This window comes from Erythrolamprus reginae, chromosome 1 (genome assembly GCF_031021105.1).
Source record: "Erythrolamprus reginae isolate rEryReg1 chromosome 1, rEryReg1.hap1, whole genome shotgun sequence".
NCBI classification, from domain to species: domain Eukaryota; kingdom Metazoa; phylum Chordata; class Lepidosauria; order Squamata; family Dipsadidae; genus Erythrolamprus; species Erythrolamprus reginae.
The window spans coordinates 285312574-285322918 of NC_091950.1; the positions used below are offsets into that span (position 1 = coordinate 285312574).

A 10345-nucleotide genomic window follows, 5' to 3' on the forward strand; every position below is an offset into this window, starting at 1 on the left:
GTGCCATCCTATGTAAGCATATTTTTGAGGCTGGCTACTTACGTGGAAGGCACTCGTGCGAGCAAAACCCATGCGTGGAAGGCCATGTGCATGTGTGGAAAGTAGGTGGATGTACGAAATGGACGCACGCATGAAGCGACCGTGCATGCATGGGCTGAACTGGTAGTAACATCATGAGAAACCCACTGCTGCCAGCCCAAACCAGTCCAAGTTAGCCGTTCTGCACATGGACTGATTCATATATGATCTGTTGTACGCATCTCTTTTGAAGACATTGATAAGAATCTTCCAGGGAATACTACAGGCCATTGAGGGGTCCTGTACTGGCTAAAAAGACTTTAATTTGTATTCTTCTCAATTTATTCTTTTTAGATGACAAAGTAAATCCTGCTGATTTTGTCAAGGAAGAATGGTTCTTTCCAGAAAGTACGATTAATTTTAGCCAACTGCAGTTTGAGTATCACGGGTTTTGTGCATATACTTTTGCCGTGAAAGATGGCCTTCTCATCCCAGGTAATTATAGCTAATTCTTGCTTTAAATATAATATATTTACATATACAGTGGAACCCCGACTTACGAGTTTAATTGGTTCCGGAAGGAGGCTCGCACGTCGAACAGCTCGTATGTCGAAACATTGTTTCCCATAGGAAACAATGTAAAAGCGATTAATGCGTGCAAGCCCGAGGGCTGAGGGGAAAAGACGTCGGCTGAAGCGGGGAAGTTCGCCAGGAGGCAGCAGAAAAGCCGCGCGTGTCTTTTAAAACATCGGAGCCGGCATGGGGAGGCTCTCAATCAACCCCCGAGTCCGGGTTCGGGGCTCGGAGGCTGATTAAAAGCCTCCCCATGCCGGCTCCGATGTTTTAAAACACACGCGCGGCTTTTCCGCTGCCTCCTAAAGCGGGGGCGTGTCTTTTAAAACATCGGAGCCGGCATGGGGAGGCTCTCAATCAACCCCCGAGTCCGGGTTCGGGGCTCGGAGGCTGATTAAAAGCCTCCCCATGCCGGCTCCGATGTTTTAAAACACACGCGCGGCTTTTCCGCTGCCTCCTAAAGCGGGGGCGTGTGTTTTAAAACATCGGAGCCGGCATGGGGAGGCTCTCAATCAACCCCCGAGTCCGGGTTCGGGGCTCGGAGGCTGATTAAAAGCCTCCCCATGCCGGCTCCGATGTTTTAAAACACATGCGCGGCTTTTCCGCTGCCTCCTAAAGCGGGGGCGTGTGTTTTAAAACATCGGAGCCGGCATGGGGAGGCTTTTAATCAGCCTCCGAGCCCCGAACCCGGACTCGGTTGATTGAGAGCCTCCCCATGCCGGCTCCGATGTTTTAAAAGACACGCGCGGCTTTTCTGCTGCCTCCTGGCGAACTTCCCCGCTTTAGGAGGCAGCGGAAAAGCCGCTTATTTTTTCTTGCTTATTTTTTCCCGCCACTCGCAGCGAAAGTGCCCCGGTTTTTTTGCCGCCCCCCCCCGCCCGCCTCGCAGCAAGTGCTTGTCCGGGCGTTTTTTTTGCCGCCCCCCCCCCCGCCCGCCTCTCGCAGCAAGTGCTTGTCCGGGCGTTTTTTTTTGCCCCCCCCCCGCCCGCCTCGCAGCAAGTGCTTGTCCGGGCGTTTTTTTTTGCCGCCCCCCCCCCCCCGCCCGCTTCTGCACCCCCAGCAGAAGCCAAGGACTCACCAAGAGCTGGATACTGAGAAGAGCCGGCCTGGCTTGCTTTGCTTCCGAGAAATAAAGCGTCACGCCCCCCTGACGCTTTTGGCGGCAAAAGAGCCCAGCATCGCTTCGGAAGCCGCCGAAAGCGTCAGAGGGGCGTGACGCTTTATTCGGCTCTGCATCAGCTCGGAAGCAAAGCAAGCCAGGCCGGCTCTTCTCGGCTCGTATCCCGAATGGAAGCTCGTGAGTCGAACAAAAATTTCTCTACTCTCCCAGCTCGTATCTCGAGTAGCTCGTAAGTAGAGCTGCTCGTATGTCGGGGTTCCACTGTACAGTGATCCCTCGAGTTTCGCGATCTCGATCTTCGCGAAACGCTATATCGCGATTTTTCCACCCGATGACGTCACTCTCTTCCTTCCTCATCTATCTTTCTCTCTCTCTTTCTCTATCTTGCTTCTTCCTCTCTCACACTCTCTTCCTCCCTCTCTCATCTCTTTCTTTCCTTCTCTCTCTTTCTCTATCTCTCCCCCTCTTGCTGGCGGGTGGCGGGCGGCGGGCGGGCGAGCGGGGGCATCAGCGAGGAGCCGGGGTTTCCCCTTTGCATGGGCGGCTGGGAAACCCCGATCTTCGTCTGCTCGCTGCTGCTGCACCGAGCAGATCAGCTGCTGGGCGGCCGAAGGAACCTTCCCTGGGTCTTCCCCCTCTTGCTGGCGGGCGGGCGAGCGGCGGGCATCAGCGAGGAGCCGGGGATTCCCCTTTGCGTGGGCGGCCGGGAAGACCCAGGGAAGGTTCCTTCGGCCGCCCAGCAGCTGATCTGCTCGGTAGCGCAGCAGCAGCGAGGAGCCGAATCGGGTTTCCCCTTTGTGTGGGCGGCGGGGAACGCAAACTCCACCATCTACGCATGCGCGGCCATAGAAAAAAAGGGCGCGCATGCGCAGATGGTGTTTTTACTTCCGCAACCCTACATCGCAAAAAATCGATTATCGCGAGGGGTCTTGGAACGGAACCCTCGCGATAATAGAGGGATCACTGTAATAAAAATATAGTGTAGTATATTTATAGATCACACACACACACATATATATAAAATCAAATGGTTATAAATGGAAGACAATGTTATCAGGACACTTCTCAGATTCATGAGCATAATATGAAGCATGATAATTGCTATTTGCTGTGCAGCCACCAGATATTAGTATTTTTCTCTCTTTCCTTCCTCTCTCCCTTTTCTTTTGAAAATGCAGCTGAAAAACAGGGATGGGGAGGAAGGAAACACAATGTAAAAATTGGGCTTTTTAAAAAAAATCTGTGTATTACATGCTTCCTTCATTCAAAAGAAAAATTATGTTTAGATATATGTAGAGTGAATGTTTTGTGCTTTCTGTTTTTTTTAAGGAAATCCTTCCATTGGAGTCTTGAAATATAAGGAGAGATATTATTCTTTTAATTCTAAGGAAGCTGCATACAATTTTGCCAAGAGTCCAGATAGATTTATTAGGATGGTAGCAGAAAAAGCAAAGGAATGTGCAGAGCTTATTCAACTGCTTGAACTTCACCATCAGTTTGAATACCTGGCTCCTTATTCTCAGGTGCTCCATTATATTCTTTAATGATTGAGTGAAAGATGCGCTGCTGGAAAACACTGGCTCTAAGAAGCGGACTGGGGATATCTCTCAGAGCATAGGTGGAACTTAGGGCAATGGTCATGTCTGCACTATTGGCAGTGAAGTTAGCTCTGCAGACTTCCCAATTTGAAATATGTTTTCAAACTTGGCAACTTTAAGGCTTGTGGACTTCAACTGCCAGAATTTCTCCAGCCAGCAGAGCATTGAAGTCCACAAGTCTTAAAGTTGCCAAGTTTGGGGATCCCTGTGCTAAGCCATTGCTTACTGATATTTTTTTCAGTCATGCGTAATAAGAAGAAAACAGAGTGAGCCATACCACCTAATAACATTTTCTTAAAGAATTCCAGCTGAGTTTCTGTGATACATATCCAAAAATTAAGGAAAGGGGATGAGAATTGTTAAGTTCTGATCAGCGATGAGCTGCCAAAATTTTACTGCAACACTGTTGGCTTATTTTGTGGGCGTGGCTTGATGGTCATGTGGCTGGGTAGGAGTGGCTTGTCGGCCATGTGACCAGGGAGAGTGGCTTGATAATCATATGATGGGGGGGGCGCTTAAAGGTCATGTGACTGGGTGGGAGCGACTTACCAACCAAGATAAGTTTTCAAATAGGTGCTTGGAGTCTTTTTCAGTTGATTAAGTCACATTATTTGAATAGCCACAAGAAGGACATATGAGAGACAGCATTATTTGTTGAGGAGCACAGTCACATTTTAAGGTTTTGTACTGAACCCGCAAGGTTCAGTATGATAACAGATTAGGCAAGTACCGTATTTTTCGCTCCATAAGACGCAGTTTTTTTCCTCCCAAAGTAGGATGAAAAATCAGCCACGTCTTATGGAGCGAAGATGCAGGCGGGGGGGGGGGGGAGGCGCTGGAGCAGAGGGGGGGGCGGCGATATACTCATCTGGAGACCGCCGCCTCTGTCGCCGCCTCTCCTCTTCCCAACCCCGAAGAGAGCCGCGCTTTTCAGCCTCCGGAAGTGCTGGGCTGGGGGACGCCTCCACCCCACAGGTTTAGGAGGCGGAGCGGCACCGGAGGAGCGTTGGCGGTTCCGAGCCTTTGGGAAGGCTATGGGAATCGCTTCAGGAGGCGTGGAGGTCTCAGCCAGTCGCTCGCAGCCGGCCGCCGCCTGTGCGATTCCCGAGCCTTTGGGAAGGCTATGGGAATCGCTTCAGGAGGCGTGGAGGTCTCAGCCAGTCGCTCGCAGCCGGCCGCCGCCTGTGCAAAGTTTGGCTGCGAACTCGGCTGGCTAGCTGCTGCCTGGCCCCCTCCCTCCCCGAGGAGGGTCTCCCTTCGCACCACCAGCGGCGCTTCCCCCGCCAGCCAGCCAAGCCCCGCGCCCGCCGGAGCCGGCTCTTCGCTCTCCCCCCGCCGCCCGCCGCGTTTTCAGGAGGTGGGGAGGGTCGGGCAGACGGCCAAGGCCAGGAGGGACGCCACTGCCCCCCTTCCTTCTCTCCGCCCGCCGCTGCGCCTCCTGCTGAGCCCCCTCGGCCCCGCGCGGCGCCTGTCAGAGGAAGCTGCCCTGTCCCGGCCAGGATCCGGGGGCGAGGTCGTCGGGGTTTGAGGGGCCCTAAACCGCCCACAGCAGAAAAACAGAAAAAATAAGGGAGAAAGAAAGAGAGAGAAAGGAAGAGGAGAGATAGAAAGGGGGAGAGAGAAAGAGGGAGAGATAGAGAAGGAGAGAGAGAAAGAGAGAGATACAAAGAGAGTGAGTGAGAGAAGGAGAGATAAGAGAGAGAAAGAAAGAGGGACAGAGAGAAAGAAAGAGAGGGACAGAGAGAAAGAAAGAGGGACAGAGAGAAAGAAAGAGGGACAGAGAGAAAGAAAGAGAGGGACAGAGAGAAAGAAAGAGAGGGACAGAGAGAAAGAAAGAGAGGGACAGAGAGAAAGAAAGAGGGACAGAGAGAAAGAAAGAGAGGGACAGAGAAAGGGAGAGAGAGAAAGAGAAAGAAAGGTAGAGAGAAAGAGGGAGAGATAGAAAGAAAGAGAGAGGGGGGCTTGTTTGTATATTTTCCCAATTCCCCTAGGGCAGTGTTATTGTAATAAATATTTTAGCCTACTTTTTGGCTCAAAATATTTTTTTTTCTATTTTCCTCCTCTAAAAACTAGGTGCGTCTTATCAGCAGGTGCGTCTTATAGAGCGAAAAATACGGTAGCTCAATTTTCTTTAATTGCTTTAAAAGTTCAGTTCTAGATAATGATTAAAATGATTAAAGCATTTATGGGTTAAAAATACTATTTAATTATTTCCTATTTTAAAAGCAATTAAGGATCATACTAAGGTACTAGAGAAGGTAGGACAATAAAAAAAACTATTAAGTATTCAATAAATAGTCCATAAACTTACTACTCCTACTGCGTGTGTGTGTGTCCCCCCCCATGGAGGCAACAGCCCATTACTGGTTCTGATACTGAAGAGACAGAGACTAGTGGAGTGACTTTCAGCTCTTTATTAGGTTACAGGGAGTAACTTCCAGCAGCAGTATACAAAAGGCAGAGGGTTTAAATAGGGAGCCAATTCGGCAGGGAACCAATCAGAATTTTCCTACCTTCCTTCCCTGTTGGACTGGAGTGAAAACTTCCCAGCTTCTTCAGAACACAAAAATAACATAAAGTTTGTTTTTTATTCTTGCTGTTGTTCCAGTTTAGACTTAAAGAGAAGCATTTCCTAGAGCCAATTTCAAAATGTGACACCAGTACTCAGACGGACACCCACATTTTGCCACCAACAATTGTGAAGAATTACGAGTGGAATGAATGGGAGTTGAGGAGAAAAGCCATCAAACTGGTCTGTATCCTAGCCTGAACTAAAAGGGATGGAATCTTTGTCCCACAATATCAGGTGGACCATTAATTACTGGAATTCCCAACTTTCCAGTTGAACAAAATATCTAGTTCTGGTAAAATTTGAGATTATGAGACAAAATATTCAGATTTATTTATTTATTTATTGGATTTGTATGCCGCCCCTCTCTGTAGACTCGGGGCGGCATTATTTTGTCTGGTTTGTCTTTAAAAAAACCCCAATCTCATTGGTATTGTAAGCAATAAAGCTAGGGCCATGACTAATTATTTGCCAGAAATGTGAACCACAAAAATTGAGAATAATCATTTATGCGGTATGCAGAACAGACTATTTATTTATTTATATCCCACGTTTGAAATATTCTCTGTAGCTATGTGAAGCTCTGAAGGTTTACAGTTTGAAATGTTAATTAATTCTAAGCATTTGAGCTCCAATTTAAAACAGTTTTCTACAAGTTTTCCATAAGCTGATCCTGTTTGCTCTTACACTACTTTAATGTTAAGTATTCTTAGAAAATAAATGTACTTTTGAATCTTTAATGGAAAGGCAGAATATTCATTTTAATAAATTAAGGTGACATAAATTGCTCGTTCTTTTTAACTTGTAAGAAGAAACGTATACTAATGCAAAATGGTACACTGCGCTTATAAGTAGTGTTGGGCGAACCCAACGAAGTTTGGGTTCAGGTTCGGCACCCAAATTTTAAAAAACAGTTCGGGTTCGGCACGCAAACCTGAACCCAAACCTTTGCCGAACTTTTGAGTTTGGCGCTTGGGAAAGTACCGGGAAGCGCCGCCGCCCAACTGTCACCTTCTGGAACAGCCGGGGGGCTTCCTGGCGCTCTCCCGAACCAGAACTCTTGCCGAACTTCTGGGTTCGGCATTCGGGAGACCGCCAAGAAGCGCCACGGCTGTTTCTGAAAGTGACAGCTGGGCGGCAGCACTTCCCAGAACAGCCGGGGAGCTGTCGGCCGGTGGGGAGGCGCAAAAGGAGGTGGGGAATCCCACAAGGGGATTCCAGGGGCAGAGATTTGACGTCACTGAGACGTCCTTCCTGGAGTCTCCGTTTCAGCTGGCCAGGAAGGACATCTCAATGATGTCAAAGTTCCGCCTTTGGAATCCCCTCATGGGATTCCCCACCTCCTTTTTCACCTCCTGACCGGCCGACAGCTCCCCGGCTGTTTCGGAAGAGGACAGCCGCGCGGGGGTGCTTCCTGGTGTTATCCGGAGCCCGAACCCGTACTTTTGCTGAACTTTCGAGTTCAGCATTCGGGAGAGTGCTGAGAAGTGCCGCCGCCCAGCTGTCACCTTCAGAAACAGCCGGGGCGCTTCTCGGCCGTCTCCCGAACGCCGAACTCAAAAGTTCGGCAAAAGTTCGGGTTCGGGCTCCAGAGAACACCGGGAAGCCCCCCAGCTGTTCTGGACGGTGACAGCTGAGCGGCGGTGCTTCCTAGTGCTCTCCCGAATCCGAACCCGAACTTTTGCCGAACTTTTGCAAATATTCGGGTTCGGGTTCGGTATACCGAACTGCACAAATTTCGGTATGAACTCGAACTTTGCGGGTTCGGTTTGCCCAACACTACTTATAAGCCAAAGGATTCTCAAGAATGGGGTCAATCTTTATTTTTAAATAAGAAACTAGAGAAGATTGAGTGAGGTTCTTGAATCTATATTTACTAGTAGAAAATAGTTTAGCTGGAAATTTAATTCATACAAATTTGACTGAGTTAAAAGATGCCCGTTCTGCCTTTGCCCTATTACAAGAGGAAAGTCTAGACCAGTGATGGCGAACCTAGGGCACTGGTGCCACAAGTGGCATGCAGTGCCATATAGGATGGTACGTGAGGCATTGCCCTATGCTCAGCTCTAGCAGCATGCGTATGATAGTCAGCTGATTTCCAACCTTGGGGAAGGCCGTTTCGCCCTCCGGAGGCTTTAGGGAAGCTTCCGTGAAGCCCCTGAGTGCAAAAAACTGCCCAATGGGCAAATCAGAAGTTTGGAAAAACGGACTTCTGGTTTGCCCGTTGTGCTGTTTTTTCACACTCCTGGGCTTCAGGAAGCTTCCCTCAAGGCTCCAGAGTGTCAAAAACAGCACAATGGGCAAACCAGAAGTCCATAAGAACATAAGAAGAGCCGTGCTAAATCAGGCCAAAGCCCATCAAGTCCAGCATTCTGTGTCAAACAGTGGCCCACCAATTGTCCATGGGGATCTTGAGCAGAAAGAGAAGGCAAAACCCTCCCTTTCCTTTGACTTCACAACAAATGGTACTCAAGGGAATCCTGCCTGCCTCAACCAACATAGAGGCGGCACATGGACATCCGTTTCAATAACCACCGATACACTTGGCATCCATGAATCTGTCTAGTCTTGCCTTGAAGCTATCGAGGCTGACAGCTGTCATGACCTCTTCTGGAAGTGAATTCCATAAACCAATGACCCTCTGGGTGAAGAAATAATTCCGTTTGTTTGTCCTTGCTTTCTTACCTATGAGCTTTAGGGAGTGCCCCCTCGTCCTAGTATTGCGTGATAGAGAAAATAATTTTTGTTTTTCTGAACTTCCGGTGTGCCCATTTGGCTGTTTTTTTTACTGTCCCAGGCTTCAGTGAGACCTTTGCATGCGGACAGGGGGGGATTGTGCACATGTGCAGAGGGCAGCACGGGAAGTGCGCGTGCATGGGGGGGAGGAATGAATGTGGGCATGTGCGTGTGTGCTAGCACACACACACACCCTTTTGGCACGCAGAACAAAAAAAGGTTTGCCATCACTGGTCTAACACTGTCCCAATTTTAAGAGAAAAAACTTCTCAAAATGATTATTAATTTATTAATTTATTCATTCATTCATTTATTAGATTTGTATGCCGCCCCTCTCTGTAGACTCGGGGCGGCTCACAACAATAATAAAAAACAATGTACAGTACAAATCTAATATTTTTTAAAAAGCTAAAAACCCATAATTTAAAAAGACATACACACAACATACCATATAGGCCTGGGGGAGATGTCTCAGTTCCCCCATGCCTGATGGCAGAGGTGGGTTTTAAGGAGTTTACGAAAGGCAAGGAGGGTGGGGGCGATCCTAATCTCCAGGTGGAGCTGGTTCCGGAGGGTCGATGCCACCACAGAGAAGGCTCTTCCCCTGGGTCCCGCCAGCCGACATTGTTTAGTCGATGGGACCCGGAGAAGGCCAACTCTATTTCCTATTAATAATCTAGTTGACCTAGATTTATATTATACAGTAGTTTCAAATATATTAGTTGTCAATTACTGCCATTCTAGCATTAAAAAAATATGCAGTGATCCAATTAATTTCAGGAGTGTGATTTTGCTTACTTGCATTTCTTTTTCTGTATTCAGGCTAACTTGCGCCAAAAGCTAACTCACTCAATGCAAACTAACCTCAGTCATATGAGAAGGGACAACTGCAGCCAAGTATACTTGTTGAAGGAGACTGCCTCACAAAGTAAGCGAGAGAACAGTAGCAATGTACCGAAACCACAGATTTTCCTAGCTGGTCTTCGAGGAGGAACACCCCCAACTACTCGAATGACCAAAGTGAATTTAACTAGAGCAGTTGATGAAACATAATTGTGTTATTTAAGTGAAAAACATTTCAATAAATTAAAATGTTTAAAAATATAAATGAGTCTCTCATTTTTTTGATTGAAAGATTGGACACATTTCCTGAATAGGAACAGTAGGAGGAAAAAACTCCAAATATCAATAATAAGATGCAGCATAAATTATTCAGGGTCAGGCCTGTCCCTCTACTACAATATCCTATATTAAATGATACAGGAGAGAAACACGTTTCTTATTGTTTTAATTTTCAGGCTGATTATTCTCTTAACTATTCTTCCTTTTCTTCCCATCTCTTGTTTAAGATTGATCAGTGTAATTTTTTTTAATCATCCATTTTGTGCACACCTTTTTTATTTTCTCAGCTTTCTTCATAGCATTACATAGCTCTAATTATAGGAATGGAGATAGCCTGTAACACTGTTGGTCCTTAGAACAAGCCAGCACAAGAGGCACAAGGAAAGGGCCACATTTATAAAGGCATGAAGGAATAATTGGCATTTTGATCAGTGATTTGATGATTATCATAGCAGCAGAACTGGAGCTAGAGGCATCGGTGTGGCCTAAAGATGTTGGAGGTGCTTGGCAGTATATCTTTCAGGGTGTGATGGATCATTTCTGATGGTGGCAATGACGTTTGACAATGGCAGATTTAGAGTTGTGAAGAAAGCTGGTGGGCTGCATTTT

General features: G+C 47.5%; 1 protein-coding gene across 7 annotated transcripts in view; it reads left to right on the forward strand.

Moving 5' to 3' along the window:
* Positions 1–9722, forward strand: part of CFAP206 (cilia and flagella associated protein 206) — a 33203-nt gene extending 23481 nt beyond the window's left edge. For 5 of the 7 annotated variants that reach the window (XM_070733173.1, XM_070733174.1, XM_070733179.1 and 2 more), the window contains 4 exons: positions 373–513; positions 3041–3234; positions 5918–6061; positions 9437–9722. In XM_070733173.1, coding sequence (XP_070589274.1) covers positions 373–513; positions 3041–3234; positions 5918–6061; positions 9437–9667 — 710 coding nt within the window. In that variant the 3' untranslated portion in view covers positions 9668–9722. The remainder of the gene's footprint in view (positions 1–372; positions 514–3040; positions 3235–5917; positions 6062–9436) is intronic. The other 2 variants (XM_070733177.1, XM_070733178.1) reach the window with 1 other exon arrangement.
* The last annotated feature ends 623 nt before the right edge of the window (positions 9723–10345 follow it).